General features: G+C 39.5%; 1 protein-coding gene across 9 annotated transcripts in view; it reads right to left on the reverse strand.

Moving 5' to 3' along the window:
* The window catches only part of LOC148541905 (uncharacterized), a 165,025-nt gene that overhangs the window by 97,008 nt on the left and 40,839 nt on the right, over positions 1–27,178 (reverse strand). For 7 of the 9 annotated variants that reach the window (XM_088475402.1, XM_088475446.1, XM_088475449.1 and 4 more), the window contains 5 exons: positions 20,741–20,767; positions 20,596–20,622; positions 12,550–12,576; positions 3,512–3,580; positions 369–476 (listed from right to left, as the gene is read on the reverse strand). In XM_088475402.1, the coding sequence (XP_088331528.1) occupies positions 369–476; positions 3,512–3,580; positions 12,550–12,576; positions 20,596–20,622; positions 20,741–20,767 (258 nt within the window). Of the gene's footprint in view, positions 1–368; positions 477–3,511; positions 3,581–5,736; positions 5,791–12,549; positions 12,577–20,595; positions 20,623–20,740; positions 20,768–27,178 lie in introns of all 9 variants that reach the window. The other 2 variants (XM_088475394.1, XM_088475437.1) reach the window with 2 other exon arrangements.

The following is a 27,178-nucleotide window of genomic DNA, read 5'->3' on the forward strand; positions in this document are numbered from 1 at the left end:
ATGCTAGCTGCTAATTCAAACTCGAACACCATAATGTGAGCTGTTCATATGTATAAAACATAAATGAACATCAAAGCTATGTAAGTCCAAGCAGGAAGAAATAAACAACATCCTTTGGTTTATTTTAACATCTTTTAACTTTGATCTGCGAAGGCAAACCTGGAATTTTTGTTAGCAACTTACTGTTATAAAATACACATCATTGTCGTTGCAGCAAAAGTTTGTCTAATTCTCAACAGTTTTAAATATAAGAGTTAAAAGTTGCATATTAGCAATATAAAATGGTAAATGTAGCACAACTGTGTTTCCAGCCCAGGGAATCAGGTTTACGCTTCCTAGGTGAGCAAAGAGAGACATTGAAAACTCACAGGTGGCCCTGCAACCCCAGGCTGCCCTGGATCTCCCGGAGGTCCTGATGGTCCTGGTGGGCCAGGTAGCCCTGGAGGACCTTGGATACCCGCCTGCCCTTGTTCACCCTAATTTTAGAACACAAAAAGAAAAAGTATAGTTATGCATTTTCAATTTTTCATTGATGTCAGTGGTGCAACAGTGTGTTATTCAGCAAGAGGCTACAGACACAGACATAGGTACTGTATAACATAAGTGGCAAGCTGTATGATCTGGGTTAGTATGCGTCAAACATCAAGGGGTTTCCTATAACTGTAAATTGCTACTTTTATCATCTCATATTTTTATCTTTTATTATGCTTTCCCAAATGCAACTTTTTTTTATACCTTAGCAATAATAAAATTAGCAATTTAAAAGCAGATGATTCACAAGGGCGGGTGTTATGGCAATTTGATGTACAGAGACGGTAATGGGTGCTTTACAATAGATGGTCCCTACATATTAAGATCATGTATAACTTCTGAACACATGATGTTGAAAAATGTAAATATATAGATGGATAGGACCATTTCACACAATGGAGTTAGTGGAAGTATGGGCTCACAATGAAGGTGATACTTAGAATTCTTAGTCTCTTCTCAGATGTTCCTTTGTATCTATTACAATTGCATACTCCTTAGGGTCCTACATTTTGATATGCTGCTCCTTTATAATGACACATGAGCATAGCATCCATGCCATTGGAACGATGATTTCTTAGAAGGACGACATTCCTTCTAAAAATATTCTGCCCTGAAACTCAATGTGCTGAAGTGATGTGCTGACTTTAGAGCCTGGATTATGAGTGCTGCTGGTAGCACAATTCCTCATTAGACTATTACTGCTGTATATAGGAACACAGCTTAGTGTCACATGTGGAATGCAGAAAATGTACAGTATATGTATTGAGAAACATGATGTATGTGTCTGCTTCTTTGTGATATCATTTTTTTCCTATATCATAGTGCCGTTGAAATAGAAAATAACTAAAGTTCACACTTTTGCTATATTCTATTAGTAAATCAGACCATATAATTATCTTTGCATTTATTATTCAGTTATTAATAAGTAAGTCCCTGAACTAGGTAAAATCTTCCCACTAATGTGACTTATAAGTGAGTATATAAATTGCCCTGTTGGCAGCTTCAGTGTATGCTACTTTTCTTTTTGACCTGTGCACAGATAGCCAATCACAACAATGCATAGTCATGGAAAATGAATGGTAGGACTGATGATATGAGGCAAGTCTCACATTTAAGGTACGAATAAATGCCTCTGAAATTGGGATTGTGTTCCTATTTATATCACCTTAAATTCATAACGCATCTATGAATTTAAGTGACCCCTAAACGTAGGATTAAACGGCAATTTAAATAAAAGAGCTCTTAATATTCACAAATATATATGTACAAATTCAGAAGCTTATAAGAATTATATGAGAAAGTCCTGGAGGAAGATTGTTTTCCTGTGCAAGTCAGACCTCATTAAGACCCTCAATGGGCCTTTCTGTAACTGAAATGGTTGGTAAAAGAAAGCAATAGTTGATGCATCAGGGCATAGGTTCTCAAACTTGGTCCCCAGGACCTCAAACAGTACATGTTTTCCAGGTCTCCTCACAGAATCACAAGTGAAATAATTATATCCACTTGTGGATCTTTTAAAATGTGTCAGTGAGTAATGAATACACCTGTGTACCTGCTGGGTGACGTGGAAAACGTGAATTGTGTGGGGTCCTGAAGACCAAGTTTGAGAACCACTGCATCAGGGTATAGGTATATATATTTGTGAATATATTTCTTAATATTGCTCTTTTTAATAACTATTAGGTATAACTGTCCTTTATCTAAATCTATACATTGGGCTGATATTTGTACAATATGTTTTAATGCAGTACAGTCAGATCATGATAACTGCATGGTGCACAATAACCCAGGGATCATTAGCAATACCAAATGGTTCAGAGAGATATATTTCTTATACATCCTACACCAAAACCACATTGTAAATTCTACTGGTTTAGAGACCAGTTGTGACTGAACAACTGTGTGCATATTGCTTTGAGATGCAGACCTACTGCAGAGAGTAATGAGCGTACTGCTCAGGGAATATTGTATTTTTAGAAATCCATTACTAACATACTGGGTGAGGTATTTTAAGTTAAGATTGATATACACCGATACATTTCCTAGGCTACAAAGTAATCTGCAGTGCCATCTGATTATAGGCCTCACTGTCCTAACACATGGTATGATCCACAACAAAGGAGTTATGCATCAGTTTATGTCTCTGCTAATCCCTAAATATTCTCAGTCATTCAATGACATCATTCCCCAAGTGATCGCTCGCAGAAGAGAGAACAGGTCTTCTATCAAGAGAGCAGAAGGCAATCATACAATAATTCTGATTATTAAGTTTCTTCAGGCATTTTACTGTACTTTATGTGTGATTAATCAGTTGATTCAATGTATTTTCAGTCTGATATGCAAAAGGACCTAATGCAATAGATTTAATTTTTGCCAGCAAAGTTATTTTTGATTCTCTAAAAATGTCGTGTCCCCCTCCCATAATTAGATCAGTAAATAAAAAACGTGAAAATGTGTTATATTACATCATAGGCTTATGAATGCACTGAACTCTTTTTTTTGTGAGCATACAACCACTACCAGCATAGAAAAGTCTTCTACTGAAGTGGTATTTTCATTACTGGTGTGGTTTAGTGGCTAAACATTATGATTACTTTATCTGTAAATTATATCCATTTGTTTCCCGTTATATGTGACAACAAGTACTTCTGCGTTTTCCTTAAATATACGGATGACGCTGTAATCACAAATAGCAGCATTGTCTCACTACACAAGGTAACGTGTGTTTTTCTGATGGACTGTGCTAATTTTTCATGAAATAATGGCTTTGATCTAGGCAGGTTAAGATGAATGATTGCAATAGAGGTTATGCACTTTATTATCATGCATATTATTTGGTATCATTGTTTAATTAGAAATAATTAAACAACATAAGCACAAAATATAAAACAAACAGCAAACAGCTAAAGTCTATATAAGAAACCCTTTGGAAAACAAGTCAGTGAATGAGCCAGAATGCCAAGCAAACAGTGGAGTATACCTGGAAGATGCGCTTTCTTACGATCGCTGGCTGAACCGCCCGCACTGTATTAATCATAGCAGGCAACAGCTGTAGGGGGACACCAGACCAGGAATTCCCAATGCAAGGGTGGGAGGATACAGTGCAAGGTAGGCCAGCAAAGTGTGACAAGTCAGAAGATCGGACAAGCCAAGAGAGGAAAGAACAGAGAGAGGGTAATAGAAGGTTTTCTTGTGAAATAGCACAAATAGGAGGATTCTGAGAAAGAGAATGAACAATGTTCCATAGTTGAACATATCAGTACAGCTCTTTAAGGCCCAGGCTTCTTTATAGGTACCAGAAAATCTATTTAATTGACTTCTATTGAAGAGCAGAAGTAACGTATAACACATGCTCCTTACAGGTAATCACCACTATTTTTTGAGAACCTTAAAGAAGCTACAAAGAAGCCTGTATGATTTAGGATGGAACACAGAAGCTTAAGCAGCAACACTGTTGAATTAACAGAAGATTAAGAGGTCATTGCTTAACACAGTGATGTTTTTCAAAATTTGACTTCAGCCTGTGCCCAAACAATTCATGGATTCCCACTGATTTACATTATTAACAATCACTCACACTGCTACAATATTATGCTCTTCTCGAAGATTACACAATTCCCATTTCTGGAGATCCTTGTCACATGTATTGTGTTCCAAGCTTTTCTAGCCATAATATTTAATACTGTGATAATGTTGCTATTGTTGTGTAAAGAGGGTTGTTAGCTATTTAAAACCATTTATACAGTGAGAGCAATACTACCAACAGGCCAAAGGTGCCCATCACAATGCAGTTCTGCTGATCAATTAGGTTATTTTTCGCAGTGTTTATCCCTACCCTTCCTTCTCATCCTCTCCCAAATAAATAAACAAATGAATGAATGAATGAATTGCTAATATCTAATCTAGGTCTTTTAGATGGATGTCTATCACAAGTTCTGAAGTTTCAGACGATGGACACATCTGATCATGTACAGTCATGCCCAACTGTACTGCCTCCTGTGGGATCTTTCAATATGGCCATCCATGACTGGGATATATCTGGTAATTCAGGTCAAGCTGTTGGATCTGCCAATGAATGGGCAAATTGAGAAATGGTCATAGCTTAATGTCCTATAAACTTTTTAAGAGAGTATGGATTTAAAAGAAAAGACTGCTCAAGGTTTTTATTTTATTATATCCCCGGACTGATGACAAGAAGACTTGCAAGACGTGCTGATTTGTATAGTAATCTGCTGCTTATGGTGGAAAGAAAGCACATGTTCATGTTAAGTTTGGCAAATGTACCTGTCTGCAGTAGAATCCAACCTGTCTGCAGGAGAATCCAACCAGATTCTATCAAGTGAATTTAGAAAGATTATTAGTCTGGGATTCATTGTCAATTGACTAGCCAAGAGAACAACTTTTGATACTTTCTATTTAATTGTATTTTTTATACTCTATAAACAGTTGTAACCTAAGTAACCAAAGTTAATACTGTATGCTATTTTATGACAAAAAAATTGTGAAAATAATTTTAAGTCTGCTGATAATTTGAATAATCATTGTTTTACAAATGGTCTTTTTATTAAATGTAAATTTAAATTAAAATGTTGATTAAATCCCCTTTATCATTAAAATTGTATTTGCCACATCCCATTTCATTCACTTTCACTAACATAAACATTTACGGTTTATAGTATGACATAACCATGATTATTCTCTATTCACACTGACGTTGTATACAAGACTTCTGTGTTCCACCTAATTTTAAAGAGATGTACCTTATGTTTCCAAGTAAAAGGGGATTGGAAAAACTGATCTTTCTTCCATGTGATTTTAATGGAAGTATAGTTTAAATCAGTCTGTCATACATTGTCTGGAAGCCTTATATTGCATTTCAAGACTACTGCTCATTATATTAACTAAATAATAATTCACAGGCAATTTGAAGCAACAGTATTGATAGATAAAGCTAGATTGAAGATCAAATGCTATATTATGTATGTATGTATGTATGTATGTATTTATGTATGCGTGTGTGTAAGCATATATATATATATATATATATATATATATACACACACACACATACATATACAAACACATATACACACACAGAGGTAAGTCTGCATTAGCAGAATGTATAGATCACTACAGAAATGCAATATTAAGACTTTATTCCTGACGTTGTTTGCAGACTTCAACTAGTCACAGGGACCCACAAACCTTCAAAGTAAGAATCTGATTGGAGCGCAGTGCTGCAAAAGTGGTACTAAATTCCTATTGGACAGCAGAAACATAGGGACATATAATGTCAGGAGATTTCTTGTCTAGATCCTAGATTTCCTTATGAAACTGTAACAAAATGCTATTTATTACTATACAACTGCTAATATTGCAATAGATGCAAGCCCTATACGACAAAGGAGATTTCTTTTTTTTCATGCAGGGAACATTTACATATAATTGAACAATGCAATTTGTTTAGATTTAGTTATTGTCAGTGCTACTATATTACATTTGTGAAATGTCTGGTCTCAAGATCTTACTCAACTATGTAATCAACAGCAGTATTAATTCTAAAGAAACTCAATAACCTATGTGATAAAGAGGTGGAACATCATTATTAATATATAATAAAAACTAGGCCATTTTTGTCATTAAATTCATTGCAAAATTCAATCTTAATGTATGCAGCATATCAACAATTTCATCAATGAGAGTACTCTGTTACTTGAGAGTGGTAAATATAAATGTGGCACTTTATGGAAACACAGAGCAAGATCAACGACACATTTAAAACAGCAATCCCATATAGATGTTTACATTTGTTTTCTTTAAATAGCCAGTTACCTACGTTGTAATCATGAATTTTTCTTTGCTGACCTCCTACATATTATTAACTCTGTAATGTTGGAGTTGCCATTCCTGCTATTTCCAGTGTTATGTACTGTGTGGAAGCATCAGTGGTCATGTGATGGCAGAGGTGGGGAGAGCATACCTCCCAACATGACCCTCTCCAGGAGGGACACAATACTCTGGTCCTGGACTTCCCTGGTAATTTATGATTGGTGGAGGCTCCAGGGGTGGGGCTGCAGCACAGTCCAAAATTCAAATAGGGGAGTCACACCAACTGCCAGTGAGTCCCAGCCAGTGATGTTTGGCAGCGTGTGAAATGACAGTTGGTGTGGCTCCCCTATTTGAATTTTGAACTGCGCTGCAGCCCCACCTCTTACCAGGGAAGTCCAGGACCAGAGCATTGTGTCCCTCCTGGAGAGGGTCATGTTGGGAGGTATGGGAGAGGATATTATAGCACATGAGCAGACTGAGCTCAGAGGGTTGCTTACTACATCATGTGACTATCAGTCTCATTTATCAACTAGTTTATAACTCAAACTAGTGATAAATATCACTTTTTATGATAAATGGTGCTCCAGCCAATCAGCTTCCAACTGTCATTTTTCTAACAGTTGACAGTTGGGAGCTGATTGGCTGGAGCACCATTTATCATACACAGTGATATTTATCACTAGTTTTGAGTGATAAACTCGTTGATAAATGAGGCCCTATTATGGCTGCTACTGTAGTTATATGACCATGCAAAACACTAAATACATTATTAACAGCAGCCTGAAGAAACAAATAAAGGAAATATGTTTATTACCAAGATTCTTCTTATAGCCTATGCTTATGCTTATTTTTTTTGCCATGGGATTGCTGTTTTAGAGGGATATAACTGTGCATACTAGATTTTAATTTAATATACCCCAACGAGCTGACAAATACAACAAGTATACATCCATACATTAAAAGCTAAAAAAAAAAAAAAAAAATCACTTTTTTATGGTAAAATGGAACGCTTTTAGAAATATTTGTGAAAAAGTATTTTATTTGCAGATGCTGCTACATTTGAGAATCCCAACTACAGGTTGAGTCTCCCATATCCAAATATTACGAAATACGGAATTTTTTTGGCATGACTGAGATAATGAACTTTTTGATTTTGAAGGCACAAATGATTAAAAATATTGTATAAAATGACCTTCAGGCTGTGTGTATAGGGTGTATATGAAACATAAATGAATTTCATTTCTGTACACAAACTTTGTTTGAACCACAAAATTATTGAATATATTGTATAAAATTACCTGCAGGCTGTGTGTATAAGGTGTATATAACACATACATGCATTGTGTGTGTACATTTGGGTCCTATTCTCAAGATATTTCATTATGGTATGTATATATTCCAAAATACGGAATATTCCGTTATCCAAAATACCTCTGGTCCCAAGCATTTTGGATATGGAAGACTCAACCTGTATATGCCAAACTAGGCATAACAAGTGCTAAGTTACACTGCTTTACCCTGTTTGAAGCTCATCACTGCTCACCAGACACACAGAACTTCCCCATTTCAGGCTCAGAAAACCCAATGGGATAAGCGTGTTCCAGCTTCAAAGCTTGCAGTGTACATGATGTTCTCAGAAGTGACCGTTCCTGAGTCAGAGATGCTTATTCCTATATAGCCACTAAAGTGATATCTCAATAACATTATCAATGTTTTCTGTTAAGAATTAGTCGTTTAAGATATTACATCTGTATTTCCAAAGTGCAAAACATATAATACATTAACATTGATTTGCTTGCATGTTGTTTTTGTGCTGTTTTCTAGATCTATTCTGCAAGAAAATGGGGTCTATCTTGTACAAAAGCAGTCACAGGTCAAGAGCTAAAATCCAAATGGGCTCACTTTTATGCTAGGTGTAGAGGCATTAATGTGCGATGTACATTTAGTTAATGGTTCAATATACAAATAAGAAAAATACCTACTGAAATGCCATCACCTCGGTCTGTTTACATGTACAAATTGTATTGTTTTGTATTGTATGTGCATGTTCATCTTGTCGGTAAGTTTGCAATACCATCTCACACAAATAGCGATCATTATTATACAGTCAATGCAGTTGCACTGGGATGCAGATATAGGCACACATGTGTAAGCTGTGTCTCTCTGCTGTAACCCCCAGTGGAGCATTTTGCTTACTGAGAAGTAGGTATTTTCCTTGTGAATCAGTCATCACTACGGTACCTGATAAAAACTGTATGGTGAAAATAAGGAAATGAGGGCTTTAGGACTGGAAACTAACATTCACTTCTGCCTTCACCAAAACCATACTTTTCCCTACATACTTTTGCTTTAGGCTGTTAGACTTACAGACTTTATTGGAGTCTATGCACTCAAGACAGCTAGTCCAAGCACATAATGCCCTCCTGTAATACTGCAGTAATTTATTATTAGAAAACGATCATGGATGTTGAGTCGTGAGATTTTATTTAATCTGAAGCAATATATTTATATAGCAGATAGTCCTGTCTCTGTCTTATATCTAGTTATTTGCAGTATATGTACAGATGGCTGTGGACAGATCTGCTCATTCTCTCGCTCTCTAATCCTATTTTATGTTTATCCCTCTTTTTCACCTTCAGGGTTGAGCTGCAGGCAACAGCCCAGCTCTGTAATAAAACCCAGGACACAGCTTAAGCACGGACTTCTTTGGTCTTTCTTTATCAGCATAACAATCCAGTGATGCTGGTTTTTGCTAAATAAACACAGCTGACCCTCCTATAAGCACTGTCAGTGTATCAGTGCAAAAGCCAACATGTCACCAGCAAAACAGGATGGGATCGGCTGATTGGCCTCTCTCACCTGGGCCTACATGCAATGAGAAACTCCGCCAAGGCAAGCAGTCATACTGTGACTTGGCTACCAAAGCTCCCATTTGTGGTGTAAGATTTGTGACACTGACTACTAACAAAAAGAAATTTGATGTTCTTTACATGGCAGCTACCTCCTAGTGTGCTGTTGTAGTGTACAAAAATGTTATCAAGACAACAATAAATATTGGTATACTATATATAAGATGTAAAACGGACAGAATATTTATCACTATTTGTCTTTTGCATTCCTGATTTACCAGACTCTCCAAAGCAAATTAATTAAGGTCTGTTTCTTTGAAACATGAAATTATTCTGCCTGTTAGGATGATTCCACATTTCTATTTAATGCTCCCCAGGCCTATTATTATATCAAACCCCCACAATGGGGATCCAATTATACATGTATGCTGCAAGCGCCCCCTCCTGGTCTCATCATGGAATGTAATCAGACTGCAGTGGTACGGCGTTTCAGCACAACAGCTATCAGCACTGGGACCTGAAATGTCATCAGCCTGAGTGAGAGTAAGGGGTTTACCTTTCAAAATTGTAAATATAAAGGTGAATATATCATATAAAACAGATGTCCAGCAAAATAATTCTTTAATTTAAAATTTCAAGTAAGTAATGTGAGTCGCCTCCTGTTGCAAGAGAGTGTCCTATTGCAGAGGTACCAGGGAGCAAATGACTACCAAATACCAGACCCCCGCCAATTTGAAGGATGTGAAGCATACTTGCCAACTCTCTTGGAAAGGTTGGGAGGCTCCCGAAAATCGTGTGGCGCTACTGGCCGTCAGGAAAAGTGGTCAAGTCTCCCAGAGCCAGCCGCTACCAGCCCGCAGCCACCCACTTACCAATTGAAGTGGGTGGTCAGGGCAGCCGATGATGCGGCATTGTATAGTGAAGGGTGGGGCCACAATGATGCCATCACATCATTATGCCCACTGGTTTGCCCCCTTTGGCATGACAGTCGGCCATGGAAGGGGCAACCAGTAAGTCAATAAGTATGATGTAAAGGATGGAGGGGGGTATTAAATAAGAATGTGTTCACTTGCATTTGTCTTGAAAGCAGAATGTTATTTCCTTTAATTAACATTTCCTTCCTGTTCTGGAAGCTACTTACATTTGAATAGAATGCCACCAGCATTAACAAAGGGCTGCCAATGCAGCGTACAGTTAATTTAACAAAGCTTTATATTTGTGTTATGTTAGCAAATAATAAAGTGTTCATTCATGATGACAGGACAACTATCAGTACATATGAAAACTGCTTCATTCCATCTGGTGAAAAATCTCCTTTTATTTAAAATAAAATAAAATAGTTTACAAAAAAAAAAAATTTTATTTAAATTTTATTAATGGTTTTTAAAAATGCTCATGATAATCTTTAATACTATTGAAAAATAGTATTGCAAATATATATTATTAAATTCCATGCCACTTAGGTTACTAGTAGTATATGTAGTATATAAGCCTGAACACTCATGAGTTGGGCACTATTACTTTGCACATGGTGATGGCAGGTCAATGATTTTTCAGTCCATAGCTCATGGCTGGCAGACAGACCTTTATACCAAGGTTCTGAGAGGCTTGTACATTTCATCTGATAATGCTTTTCTTCTCGCTCCACCCCATAAACCATGCCATTAACTCCTAATGAAATGCCTGGCATGCAATTTGGAAAGAAGTCAGAAAGATGATAGGTAGTTACAACACTATTTATTTACTCGGTAACATCTTGTTAATTTAAACATGGGGTGAAATGTAATAGAGTCCTAATTTGAAAAAGGTGTGAGTTTGAGGCAAATAACATGCAAATTTGCACTCACTGGATGTAATAGAGTCCGAGAAGGTATAAATTCGCATGAAACTCACACAGAGCTAGAAAAAAACCTGGCAAAATAATACTCTCGCTTCAGGCTAGGGAGTTTAGCCTGAGCAGCAGAGTGTATAGCATAAGCCTGCACAGATTAGTGAGATCCATGCGGGCTTCTCTGTGTTAAAAGAGTAGGAAAGAGTTAAAAAAAAGAACAAAAACTGACATGGGGTCCCCTCCCCAAAAACCACAACCAGTACAGGGGTTTGTGAGTTGGTGCTGGTAGTGACATACGGGGGGAAAAAGAAGTAGAGGTCCCCCATTTTATCAGCAACAAGCACAGAGTAGACTCGCAAAGCCCAGTGCTGGTTGTGCTTTTGGGGGGGACCCCATGTTATTGTTTTTCACATTTTTTAACACTTTTGACACACAGAAGCCTGCACAGGTCTCACTGATCTATGCAGGCTTCTGAAAAACTAGCACCTTGTAATGAAACTCCAACAGGACACACACTTCAAACAGGAAAACTCGTATTGACTCGCATTTCTTACACACTCGCACACTACAATTCACAAGCTATTACATAGTGCGAGTTTAAGAACAAACTTGTGTAATACTCGCTGCAAATTGAGTCCATAGTCGCACAAAAACTCAGACTCTATTACATTTCCCCCATAAAGTGTTGCTTCAGGTGCTTTCTCATTAATGTATTGTAGTGACACATTTCACAGAACATTTAATTATTGCTAATACTATCTATGATTTGGGCTGCATTTTTTATAGCATGGTCTATTAACATGTCATATTAGTCACTTTCCAGCTTTTTGTCTGGTAGAATGATCTGCTAAGTAAAACAAAATCCAGAATTTTGAATCACGTTTTTGGAAGGGAAAAAGCAGTACTTAGAAAAATAAACTGTAAGAACATATGCTGAACATCTTGTGTTAATCCTTCCTCTATCAGTAACTGCTCTGCACATTACATCCTGATTGAGTTGTTAGAAAAGTATCTCATATTATGTGAAACAGGTATTAGCAATATTTGGCAAGTACTGGATGTCCATAGACTGTACTGTAGCTCCACACTGGAAGTCGGCAATTCGTTTGCTAGTTTAGTTTCATCGGATAGGTTTCCAAATCATCCCTGTCTATAACCATGTGTGTGTGTATTTGTAAATATATGCAGATGGCTCGGATTTTATTACAAACTACGCTATTTTGTCTATGCCCAATGAGTATTACTCTGCAAATAACCCTGCAGACAAATGCAAAGTATAATCACATATATTAGTGCATATCTCCACCATACAAATCCTTGATTAAAACACATCCAAACTCAAATTCATTAGTCATGTTAAATCTGTGTTCCCCCTGTGGATGGACTGTAATGAGATGTGCAATATGATTATACAGAAAAATAAACACTTCAATTAAGTGCTGTTCGAGCATGCAGCATTTGTAATGCTTAGGGAACAGTATATATAGGTAAATAACAGGCAATGTTTACCCTGTGAGAGTAATCCCCGCAGTGACCCTGAAATGAAAAACATAGGGAAAAACCTTGTAAGGTCACACATTTTATAGAACCCAATGTTTATAGTTAATATTAATATTGTTTAATACATATTAAGGCATTGATTCTAACAATTATACATATGGGTGGAAAGAGTACAAACATGAATGTAGCATTTAAAATGCAAAGTTAACTCTATTGGGGATGCAGTCAATAGACAGGCCGACTAAATACCACCGTTCTATATCCCGAATGTAGAAGCCTGACATGGGACTTAAGATAGGCATAGAAATACCGACGCCTATCTTAATCCAATTGCCTGAATGCCGAAGGACACCGGACCAAACGAGGTAAGTCCAGGCGTCCTTAGCAGTTAGCCGCGGGGGGGGGGAGGGTTAGGTTTAGGTACCCCCGGGGGCACTTTGGTATAGGCTCCCCCCGGGGAGGGTTAGGCTAGGGGAAGGGGGGGGGGGTTAGGGGCCACTTGGGGGAGGTTAGGGTTAGGCACCCCCGTGAGGGTTAGGTTTAGGGTGCGGATAGGGGGGGTTAGGTTTAGGCACCCCAGGGGAACTTAGGCACCACCCCGGGAGTTTTAGGGTTAGGCACCCCAAGGAAGGGTTAGGGTTAGGGGGGGAGAAGGGTGGGGTTAGGCGACTTACCTGCGCCGTCCGGACTCTCCTGCTTTCGGGCTTGCACTGTCGGTATTTCACCCGGCGGCTATTAAGCCGCCGGGATTTCATACCCAACCCCTCTATTGATACTGAGTTTTCACCAGAGCCATAGCAAGGATTTTAAGCACCCTGGCGAGGCCCCTGCCACCTCCTCCAACACATGTGACTTCATGATGACTTTATGATGTCACATGTGCTGAAAAAAAAGAGTAGTCTGGGAGTAAACATTTGGGCACAGTACATGTCTTAAGGGGACACCTGGCGGCCCTCCATGCAGTCGATTGCCTCTCTAGGTATCCCACAAGCCGGGCACAGGTGCCGCCGGGCCAGAAACCATGCAGCTTGTCAAATCGCACATCCAAGAGCAAGCAAAACATTTTCTTGAGGTTAAAACAAGAAAAACACACTGTAACATTGCAAAAATTTCATTTTGGACAGCTACACTATAGCAATAGACAACCTTATTAAAGCATTATTTTACATCATGGTTCACACAGCACAGTTTGACTCTTGTGCACAGCAACCAATCAAATATTTGATTTCATTAACCTATCTTGCACTAGATAGATCAAAACCAATATTTCATTAGTGCTAGGACTGGAGTGACAGCATATCTGTGTTCAGTGTATCATCTTATTTTAGTACAATCCCGAATGAACAATTGGGGACATTTACATAAAAATGAATGTGCATGAAAAATGTAGTGTTGCTCATGACAACTGATCAGGTTCTAACTGTTACTTTGTACTACAGTTTAGCAAATGTCTGTTTGGTTGCTATGGGTAACACCACTAATTTCCCTATGCGGTAGTTTAGAGAAATGTGTTTAGTTATGCTAAAATAGAAAAATAAGATGATGTGTTTTACATGGCTCTTCCTGCTGAGTACAACAAATTGAAAGCTGATGGCACTATTTATCCTAGCAGTGCACACTCACTGCAGCACGTGCACAGAAACCAGCAATGCTAGATGCAGATTAAAATACAATTTACTTTTGTAGCTTGAAAAATAGTAAATACAGATCAAGCTAATGGGTAATAGTGAATTCTGCTGTTTTACTATATACAGAAGCACCAAGAGCGATGCCGGGCCTGGGTGAAGAGTGGCGTGACGTAATCGTGGGAGGCATGGTCACGCCCCCTTAGGGGAAAAGTAATAAAAACAATAGCTTTGCAGCGCCGTGCACTGGGGAGGGGGGCGCTGTGAGCCCCCTGAGCCTGGCGCATACCAGTGGGAGGCGTGATCAGTGTGATCTCTCGCCCCACAGGCATAGGAGACTGCTGCGACTGCTACTTTGTAGGCGCGAGCAGTCTCTCAGTGCAGCCCAGCACACAGCAGCATGTGCTGGGCTGCTGTAATGAAAGAGGAAGGGGGGGCGGCGCCGGACCAGGGCCCCCGACATGCCCCCCCCCCCAAGGAAGCCCGGGACCGGGTAATTAGTACCCGCTCCCCCCTCCTCTTGGAATCACTGACTATATTCTGTTCACAAACAGCACGTGGATCAGACAAGTGGAAACCCCATCCTTAAGCTTCCCCTCACACTACACTCTCTTACAAACCAATAAATATTTTCAATTGTAAATTAACTTTATATGATATAAAAAAAATATATTTTTTTAGAAGTGTCTTGACCAGTGGCAGCTGTTACCATGTGCAGTCCGGTCTGAGTGAGCCCAGTGAGGTTCGGACTGTCACACTTGCAGAGCCTGCTAGGTGCATTGCGCACAAGCACCATTTCTAGGGACTGCATCGGTTGCAGCCCCTAGAAGCCAGGTAAGGCTGATGGAAAGGCAGGGAGTAGCTTTATATTGGAAGCACTTTCTCTACTAAACGTGGTCCGGACTGGCAGTCCCAGGGTGGGAAAACACCTTCCCTTTGGGCTGCCTGTCTGGCATTTGATTAGCAGGTAGGTAGTCCAGGGAAGCCACCCAGTGTACACTGGGAAGCCACCCAGTGTACAGTCAAACTGGTTACTTTACTGGGAGTGGGGGATTTTACTGAGGAAGTTGCAGCCCTGCAGTCTCTAGGAAAAATCCGCCACTGGTCTTGAGTCATAACTATGAAAGTATATAGCAAAACAACAACTCATCAGTAGAAGCAATAAGAAAACTACTACTACTAATGAATCATCCAGATGCATTTTGGGCGTGTTGCTTGGCCAATCTTCATACTTTTTTAGGCAAGATAAGCTTATAAACAGAGCAATAAGACAGTTAATCATTACTGGTGTCATTTAAATTTGAATAATGCTCTTTACAATGCATAAACCCATACAGAATGCATAAACCCATACACAATGCATAAACCCATACAGAACGGATAAACGCATACAGAACACATAAACCCATACAGAACGCATAAACCCATACACAATGCATAAACCCATACACAATGCATAAACCCATACAGAACGCATAAACCCATACAGAACCCATAAACCCATAAAGAATGCATAAACCCATACAGAATGCATAACCCATACAGAACGCATAAACCCATACACAATTCATAAACCCATACAGAACGCATAAACCCATACAGAACGCATAAACCCATACAGAATGTATAAACCCATACAGGCTGCATAACCCCATACAGAATGCATAACCTATACAGAATGCATAAACTATACAGAATGCATAAACCAATACAGAGCGCATAAACCCATACACAACGCATAAACCCATACAGAATGCATAAACCCATACAGAATGCATAACCTATACAGAATGCATAAACTATACAGAATGCATAAACCAATACAGAACGCATAAACCCATACACAATGCATAACCCATACAGAATGCATAACCTATACAGAATGCATAAACCCATACAGAATGCATTAACCCATACAGAACGCATAAACCCAAACAGAATGCATAAACCCATACAGAACGCATAAACCCATACAGAACGCATAAACATATACAGAATGCATAAACTCATACAGATTGCATAAACACATACAGAATGCATAATCCATACAGAACGCATAAACCCATACAGAACGCATAAACCCATACACAATGCATAAACCCATACAGAACGAATAAACCCATACAGAACGCATAAACGCATACAGAACGCATAAACCCATACAGAATGCATAAACCCATACACAACGCATAAACCCATACAGAACTCATAAACTCATTCAGAACGCATAAACCCATACAGAACGCATAAACCCATACACAACGCATAAACCCATACACAACGTATAAACCCATACAGAACGCATAAACTCATACAGAACGCATAAACCCATACACAATGCATAAACCCATACAGAACGCATAAACCCATACAGAACCCATAAACCCATAAAGAATGCATAAACCCATACATAATGCATAACCCATACAGAACGCATAAACCCATACACAATTCATAAACCCATACAGAACGCATAAACCCATACAGAATGCATAAACCCATACAGAATGCATAAACCAATACAGAATGCATAACATATACAGAATGCATCAACCAATACATAACGCATAAACCCATACACAATGCATAACCCATACAGAATGCATAACCTATACAGAATGCATAAACCCATACAGAATGCATTAACCCATACACAATGCATAAACCCATACAGAACGTATAAACCCATACAGAACGCATAACCCCCTACAGAACACACAAACCCATACAGAACGCATAACCCCCTACAGAACGCACAAAACCATACAAAATGCATAAACCCATACACAATGCATAAACTCATACACAATGCATAACCTATACAGAACGCACAAACCCATACAAAATGCATAAACCCATACAGAACGTATAAACCCATACACAATGCATAAACCCATACAGAACGCATAAACCCATACAGAACGCATAAACCCATACACAATGCATAAACCCATACAGAACGCATAAACCCATACAGAATGCATAAACCCATACACAATGCATAAACCCATACAGAACGCATAAACCCATACACAATGCATAAACCCATACAGAATGCATAAACCCATACCGAACGCATAAACCCATACAGAATGCATAACCCCATACAGAATGCATAACCTATACAGAATGCATAAACTATACAGAATGCATAAACCAATACAGAACGCATAAACCCATACACAATGCATAACCCATAAAGAATGCATAACCTATACAGAATGCATAAACCCATACAGAATGCATAATCCATACAGAACGCATAAACCCACACAGAACGCATAAACCCATACACAATGCATAAACCCATACAAAATGCATAAACCCATACAGAACGCATAAACCCATACAGAACGCATAAACCCATATACAACGCATAAACCCATACAGAACGCATAAACCCATACACAATGCATAAACCCATACAGAACGCATAAACCCATACAGAACGCATAAACCCATAAAGAATGCATAAACCCATACAGAATGCATAACCCATACAGAACACATAAACCCATACACAATTCATAAATCCATACAGAACGCATAAACCCATGCACAATTCATAAACCCATACAGAACGCATAAACCCATACACAATGCATAAACCCATACAGAACGCATAAACCCATACAGAATGCATAAACCCATACAGAACGCATAAACCCATACACAATGCATAAACCCATACAGAACGCATAAACCCATACAGAATGCATAAACCCATACAGAACGCATAAACCCATACAGAATGCATAAACCCATACAGAACGCATAAACCCATACTACTTTAGTACCCAGCTTCTAGAACTGATCAGGCAGCAGAGATGGTGATAATGTTGTTGTGCTGGGTTCAAATATTTCAAGAGCAAGAAAGGTCATTCATACAAAGGAAAACTGCAAAGCAATAATCTCCCAGTCTATATAACCTACATGGCAGTCTCACAGGGATCTAGCTGTACATCTTTATTTCTGTCAGGAAGGATACTGTCTGTATTGTTAAGTGCAGTATCCCAATTTACTTTCACCTTTTTGGTCAGAGAGCGCTGGGTTTATCCTCTTTCAGTTGCCAACTTGCAGCCAAACCCATTTTATTCTTGAGCAAAACAGGATTGGATAAAAAAAACAATGTAGGAGACTAGACATAGACTAGACAACATTAATATAACAAGGAATACGTTTAAATTTGTCCTTTTATAATGTGAAGTGTGTTTCTTACACCTTTTCATATACTGCATAATTCTTTCTAACCTATATAATACTTTAGAATAGCCGCCACTAGTGCCAAGTCAGATGGATAAAATGGATATACAATATGCATACATAATATACAATTTACAATATGAGTGTAGGAATACTGTTGAGCATTTATTTTTAAGTGAAAATAAATGAAATCTATTAGCACTGTGTATGTTTACTTTATTTTCCTATAAGTGTACAGTATAAATGTATGGAAGCACAGAACATGGGCTTGCTACATTTATGTTGGAAGTAACAGAAGGAAGACAGAAGGTATTCAATATGCATGTTGTCATTTAAACCTCTAGGATGTGTCAGCATACACTTTAACAACAGGGGTTAAATTATTAGGGGGTTCGGTCTAGTGTGGTATGTTCTCTAATTGGGCCTACAGTATTACGTAGAGGGTTTTTAGTGTTCAGTGGGGGTGTGGCATAGTGTTTTATATTACTGATTCTTGGAGGTCTCTTGCTCTTCATGGAGGTCTCTTGCTCTTCGGACATCCCATCCACCCTCCCATTATTATTATTATTATTTTATTTTTTTTGCAATTGTCGTTATTTTTTGTGGGAAAGAACGGTAGCAATGACTGTCTTCTTGTAAGCTTTGAGGTGCCCTCCCCACCAGAACATGGGTTTGGATAATTCTACTTTACTGGGGTCAGCAGTACCACTTTGTCCAGGTGGGAGGGGAGCTGATTACTATGAGTGATTAGTGATGGGCTGGCAGTTGGCCCCTATCTAGGATTTCAGTTAGGTGATGAGCTGGCAGTTGGCCCCCATCTAGGAGTTGAGTTGGGTGATGGGCTGGCAGTTGGCCCCATCTAGGTTGGAGTACTATTTGCTACGGGCTGCCAGTTGGCCTCCATTTAAGATTACCTTGCTGGGAACAGACCGTTCACTGTATGTAGGGCCGTTCTTTATTCGCCACCATACACTTTCCCTTTAAACAAATAAATAAATAGAGCTGACCCTTTTGCCTGTCAATAAGACTCATTGTCAGCTGATAGAGAGTTTACAGTGCCACCTAATGGTCAAGCTTTGAGCAGTGGACCTCTTTGTCAGCATAACTACTTTTCACTTAGCATTTCTAAGAAAGGGTAGAGGAGTGTGTTTACTCAGAAGAGGAGCCATGCGTCATACATATATTATTTTTCTGGATGATATGACCTAAAATGTGCTTGTCATTTTCTCTCTGTCATCAATCACTTTCAAATTGTTCCCTATATGACCTAAGCCATACACAATAAGAACATATCTCTACAAAACAGACACAAAAGGCTATAAATGTTACATCTATTCTCCAACACTCTCCTATGACACAAATCAGTCTCTCCTACGAGGCGCGTTCATAAACTGAAGACATCAGTCACTTTTATGAAATATAGATAACAATACACATGACCTTTCAAGCAAATGCGTGCTGTACAATGGTACGAATAAACCACAGGGAACGACATTTCAGGGTTATTATTGCACTGCACCTGGTGTATATAGGTAACAATAAAATAATATAGTTCTCTTTAACTGATGTTGTAACTTGTGAGCTTTCTTTGTACGTATTCCATGTGCCTGTTGGCAGTCCATGTGTTAGTGAGTGCTCATCACATTTTGAATGGTGTATAACAGTGCCTTATTATGCCACAGCATGTTAATGTCACAATTATAATTAATTAAATTAAAATATTAATTAATATAATTAAAATGAAAGTACACATAAACAGTGACGTCCCTCCCCGAAGTGTCAACTGGTGTGAGGAAGGATGCTGTGCACGCGGTGGGTGTGGCCTCGCAGAAGTGGGCGTGACCATGCAGGAAAGTGCTTAGCCTCGCGGCCAAACCCCTATGGTCCCGTCACTGTGCTTGTTACTGGGGGGCAGGGGGGTGCCGGAGGTGCTGACTGCCCTGTGTGCAGTGCCAGTTGGCTCCCTCACAGTGTCAGGAGCCGAGTGCTGCACTTAATTATACAGTACAGCACCCGGCTCCTGTCACTGAGGGGGAGTCTGCACCTTGGTGTCACCCCTCAGCGGGTGACACCCGGGTGTGGCCCGCACCCCCCCATGTGATGCCACTGCACAGAAAAAATGTTTAAACCTCCCAAAATTTCTCACCCCTATGAAAGAATCTCACTGAATATTGCTCCATTTCAACATTTAGCCTCAGACCCAATCAGTGAATCTTGCAATTCTTACCTTTTCCCCTTTAACACCTGTCGTTCCCTAAGACAAGAAAAAAAAAATATTTATAGAAATGTTACCAGTTCATACTTTTAAATCACCATATATTTAATGAGTAGAACAAAAAAAAGAGAAAATAAATAAAATATACTGTACTTACTGAATTTCCTTTGGGACCAGACAAGCCCTTAAATAGAAAAGTTGAAAAAATTACTTAGATCAATATTCCTCAAAAACTGTGTCATTCAAACAATCTAGAACAAACTATAGTATTTGCCCAGATGCAGCAAGGGAAATTCTGGTGCAGTGATTGTTCCATATTTATCAATGAAAAAAGTAGGCTACAATCCTGTGGAATATGGACAAATTGTTTCGTTTGAGCACTGCACTGATTTCACCTAGAAATGTTTTTTTCCCCATGTAAGTAAGCACATAAAGTAAATGACATATGAAAAAATCTTAATCAGTTCTAGAAATAGGCAGCTGTTTATTTTCTATTTAATATTTATCCGCAATCGACCAATTGCTTCCAAAGGTTCAGACTCATTAGCATGGAAAATATTTACATTCTGAAATAAATCAATCATTTTTAGATGGGTGAAACAGGAAAATCGCAATAATAAGGGTCATTAATTTGGAGACCACAAGCCAGCATGCTTTGTGTTCTAATAGGGGTCACCTTAACCAAAATATGTGGGTCTGACCTCATTGACTGATACATTGTTCAACCTCATAAATCTTGAAAAAATAAGCTTCCATGTTCTGTTTTCTAATTGCGCTTACAATTACAGAAATGCATCAATACAATTTAATCAATGTCTTATATGTCAGGTATACTTTACGGGTATAGAAGCAATTTGCCAGATTTGGATGTTGTATTGTATAAACAACTCAAGTGAAATGAAGCTCATATTAAGTCAATCCAAAATGCTTCTGTTCAGCAGTTACACAAATACACATTTCACAATGTGATTTAAAATAGGGATATAGGAATGCCTATTATAGATAATTGGTTGATTTAACCTTTCCCTATTATGCAGACCATACATCAGTCCTCTTGTTCAATGCCGCACATGTTCATTTAAGTAACCAGGGAGTGTTCCAGTTGCCCTCAGTGCTAAAAGTACCATCACATGCTTATTTTAAGTGTAATTAAACCCTAAAAATAAATAGTTTCATATCAGATAAAAAAGGGTGCTATACATTCTTTAGTCTTCACCTGATTTTCTGTTTACTAGATGACTACGGGATGCAGTCAGGATACCGGCGGGCGCTATCCCGCCCGACGACATCCCGACACTGACATCCCGACATGGGACAAAAGATAGGCGTCAAAATCCTGATGCCTATCATTAGCCCCACTGCAAAATCCCAACCCCTGGCATACCGAACGAAGGTAAGCCGGGTGTCTTAGAGTTGAGCCGTGAGGGGGGAGGGTTAGGTTTAGGGACCCCCAGGGGGGACTTAGGGTTAGGCACCCCCCTGGGAGGGTTAGGGTAGGGAAAGGGGGGTTAGGTACCACTAGGGAAGGGGGTTAGGGTTAGGCACCCCCCAAGAGGGTTAGGATTAGGGTGCGGGGAGGGAGGGTTAGGTTTAGGCACTAAGGGGGGGAGGTTAGGGTTAGGCACTAGGGGGGAGATTAGGGTTAGGCACCACTAAGCGATGGTTAGGGTACTTACCTGCTGCAGTTTGGATTTTGATCCGTTGGGCTGCCGCTGTCGGTATATGATCCAGCAGCTAAACAGCCACCGGCATTACATAACGATCCGATGACTACACGTTGATCAGCTGGGCTGCAGCTGATCACACACGCACTCCCTAAATCAGAATGATAGAACAGCAACATGCTCCTAGGTATTTTTACGCATGTTATAAAAGGATGTTGTATCTAATATACACATATGTAGGAACATTAGTTTTTTATGATTAAAGCAATGAAGTAGAGTTATTCACAGGGCATTGCATATTTATTTTGGATTATCTATTTTCTAATTGAATGAGGGGTCCTGATGAATGCACAAGAAGCACATTTCATGCACTTGCATGGGTGCCGAGAGGGGGGGGTGAGTACTACGTTGCCAGGCCCGTGCCGGCTTGAGGGTCTCAGGTCAGCGACTGCCCCCACTGATCTGCCCACTACCTCTACAGCCGTGTCTGTATAGCAGCGCAGCCGCAGTGGCACATCGGGCAGTGAGAGAGAGAGAGGAGGGCTCTTGACGGCCCTGTGCACTTGTCATGCACTGAGTAAGAGTCTATTCATTAATCTGTTAGCATATAGACTTCATTGCATACAGTATGTGTAATTTATCTTTACATAAAACAATGCTCGGACATCAAACTTATCTACTTTTTTTTTTAAATGCCTTCTATCTAACAAGAGATGTGATATGCAGCATGCAGAACATATCTAGGTAAGTGAAAGGAAACAGTGATTCTTGCAATGTTGTATAATTAATCATGCACTCATGTATATTTAATGCCCTAAAAAGTATAAAGTGACACATGCACCGATTGTTCCAGACAGAATTTTTATTGCGAATCAGTAAGCTCTTAAAGTTGATTTTCAAACTTATCATTTGTCAGCAGATTTCAAAATAAATAAATGAACAATGCTGCTTGAGTAAGCATTTAACTCTTGTGCCGTGGAAGCTCCAAGTTTACATAGGTGAACCCATTAGCGTGTGTATGTGATGGTGGATGGTGAACGAGTCAAACATTCTTCTGCTGTGCATATCTGACTCGGGACTGACCTTCTTGAATTAATTAGTATAGGGATCTATTTACTAAGCCTTGGATAGATAAAGTGAACAGAGATAAAGTACGAGCCTATCAGCTCCTAACTGCCATGTCGCCGGCTGTGTTTGAAAAATAACAGTTAGGAGCTGATTGGTTGGTACTTTATCTCCATTCACTTTATCTCCACCCAAGGCTTAGTAAGTAGACCCCTTAGTCACTAAACAGTTTTCACAATAGTTGCATTAAATAAAAATGCTGTAACTGGGAGTAACTTCCATAAAATCCGCTAGTTAGGAAGTGTACAGAGAACTTCCATCTTTTTTTTTTAAATGCCTGCCCCAGACACAGACTAATTAAATAAGTTATGTATTTGTATGTACACATATTACTATTACTACACTTCTGTACCTGCATATTTTATGATAACTCCAAATGAAGCAAATATATTTATTGTTGGATGTTAGTGGCACGCATGCAGTAATGTTCTACGTACCTTTTAATAACACAGAAAATAATGTTTCCACAAGTGGAATAAAGAACAATGGGTGACAACTGGGAACACTAAAAAAACAACTATGTTTTGTTTCTTTTAATTAGAAAAGTTTAATGTTTTGTTGTCAACATTTCCATGTACTGCAATTTTTAGACAGAGGTGTCACCTCCTGGCCTAAGGGTCAGCTCAGGAATGATAAATGGGCAATTTAATAAACATCAGTACCAGACAATAATTCCAGGTAATGGTGTAAAATTAAATGTTTTGAAAACATTAAATCCAGTGTAATAAATCTCTGTGTTGTCATATATAATAGATTATGCTGAGGAAATGGGAGAAGTCGTACACTGTGCTTTGTTTTACCTCTGGAAAGGGCTAGACACGTTCCAGGACAATGTCTGAGAACGGTTATTTCCTTTTGGCTATCAAACTTAAGGATCGCAATACACAGTTTACATCCACATGGAACGGTACCAACATCACAGCTGCTGTTGGCAAAACAATAAATCAAGAGCTCCCAGGTGTACATGCTAACTAGAGAGCCGAGAGCGCAAGCACCCACAAGATGTCCACAAGATACTTTAATGTTATGGAAAGGAAAAAGACTGATACTTCTATTTGAATGACCAGTTTACCCAGATTCACTAACCATTAAACGGTACAGAACACGCAATTCTGCCGCTGAACATTCCAACAGGAGGAATTGAGCTCCAGCCTCTATTAAAAGCCTCTAGTCTTAATCTGCCGAAACAAACATTAAATCACATCTCTCTTTGAAAATATTTAAAATCTAGTTAAAAACTAATTTGCTTGACACAAGCTTTAGTTCAGCTAATAAGGTATGAAGTAGATACACTGAAACAGCACTTAAACGACAAGCTAGAACATAAAAGGATGAGACAGAAACTAATACTTTCAATGTTCAAATTGGTCTCAATTTTATTATTACCACTACTTATAGTTGCCAAACTTTTGGCTGCTTCCTCCAGGTTGGCACTGCGGTGGCGGAACTCAGTGGGTCTGGGGTGGTGGGGGGCAGAGGTGGGTAGACCTGGCAAAAGTGTGATGCCGCAATTGTGTAATTTAAGCCCCATCCCCCGCTATGCAATGCCAAGGTTGCCGGCGTTGTGGAGCGGGGGTCGGAGCCACGATGATGCACTTCAACACGAATCGCGGCATCGGCCGCATGTGCCATCCACTTTACTGGGGAAGTGGGCGGCCGTGGACAGGTTACCCAAGCCCCCGGGAGACTTGTCCACCTTTCCGGGTGGCCGGAAGTGCCATCCAATTTTCGGGAGCCTCTCAGTCATTCTGGGAGGCTAGGCAAGTATGCTACTACTACTAATGTTCATTTATTGAATGCACCATCTAAATTGTTCATTTATGACACTGCGATGGTCAAATAGATATATTTATTTATTATGCTGCGCATAGCACACCATAATTAAACTTTACAGGAACGCTCCCAGAAATGTTAATTGCATTTACTATTATTACTACGTGAGTTTGAATACTGAGTGGTGCCTGGAGTGATGTCTCCAGATCTCTTTGATCTCGATGTCACTTTGTAGTAGGCAACTATACTAACAGCACATGATCACAAGTCCCTTCATTACTTCCCCTAGACTCTTCTATATTTGACCATAGTGATTCAAACACATTCCTTAGTTCTCTATAACAGCTCTTAACAATCAGAGACTCATCTCTCATTAAATGAAGTCAAATTATTGTTCAGAAACTTGTCAAGCAGTGTTTTGGTTAAATCACCACCTTCTGGCGTGATCTTATGCAAGTTGCAACCCACCAGATTTATTAGAGCAAAGCTGCCAGAAAATTGCTGCTAAACACTGCAAATTGACATCTAGCAGTAGAAAATAATAACCTGCGGTTATAGTACAAATTTCAGGAAAACTCACTCCAAAAAATGTAAAAAACAAACAAAAGAGAGGTGGTGAGCGAGGTGAGGGGGTTCAAACTGCAGCTATATTGACTTTAAAAAACAAAAAGGTCCTGAACAGACTCTGCTATTTTGTATTTGTCCTTATTACAGTAAGATGGGTACAGATTTGCTTTACTATAAGAGACACCTTTACTGTACTTTTTTTGTTTTTACCCTGTCATTCACCGGCCAGGGTACCAGGAGGGAGTCAATGGTACTTAGAACTGGTTCATGCATGCCCAATTGTGGGGGTGTAATCATTTGATTGTGTCTACCCGTTTGAATGGCGGCAGTTCTCCATAAACCACATTTTGACAGTTTGGCTTATAAACAACATGAGATTTAGCTTTAAGATCGCCGCACATGGCAACACATCGGCTGAATAATAAATCTGGCAGTTTAGGGGTGAAAATTGCCAGTAAAAAGTACATCCTTTCATAAATGTACCCCTTGGTGTATTCCAAGTCTCCTTGCTGTCTTGTCTTGTGATAACTTGGTATCCTCAACAGAATCACCTCTATTCAGATGCTATCCAAATCCTAATTACTAAACATGGGGTCAGAGATTTACGCTAACCCAATGGTTATTGCACATCTCCGATTGTGCCTCCTCTGTGCAAGTGCAGTACAGGTCTGAGATCCTGCACACAGAGCGGCAGCAGACTGTTGGTGATTGACAGTCTGCTGCTATTTCTGGGAGGAGAGGAGGCCGCAATGTCCTCCATTTCCCCAAACGGAGGCATGCTGTATGCATAGGGGGGAGTGAAGAGGCCAGGATCTCCATCAGCTGATGGAGATTTCCTGGCCTCTTTTGTGCATCTGCGTCGGTCGGCCGAGGATCCCGCAGATGATCCAATGCTGAGTCCTTGGACGCAGTTTGGATCAGTAATGCATGCAGGAGGCGTGATGTCTCCTGCTGCATTACCATAATAGTGCTATCACAGCTGCTACCATGTTAGCAGCTTTGATAGCATCTCTGTCTGAGGCTGAATCACCCCCATAACTCGAACCTTTACTTTTTATTAATGCATGTAAGTTTTATGTGAAGTTCTCATTACTGTCATATTGCTATCATATTGCTACTGGGCAGCACAGACGGTGTAATGGTTAGCATTACTGCCTCACAGCACTTAGGTCATGGGTTCAATTCCCACCATGGCCCTAACTGTGCGGAGGTTGTATATTCTCCCTGTGCTTGCGTAGGTTTCCTCCGGGTACTCCGGTTTCCTCCCACACTCCAAAAATATACTGATAGGTTAATTGACTCCCAACACAAAATTAACCCTAGTGTGTATGTGTGTGGGCATGTGGTAGGGAATATAGATTGTAAGCTCCACTGGGGCAGGGATGAATGTGAATGGGCAAATAGTCTCTGTAAAGTGCTGCGGAATATGTGTACGCTATATAAATAACTGGTAATAAATAAATAAA

This window comes from Taudactylus pleione, unplaced genomic scaffold (genome assembly GCF_031769625.1).
Source record: "Taudactylus pleione unplaced genomic scaffold, aTauple2 ptg000016l, whole genome shotgun sequence".
Taxonomy (NCBI): domain Eukaryota; kingdom Metazoa; phylum Chordata; class Amphibia; order Anura; family Myobatrachidae; genus Taudactylus; species Taudactylus pleione.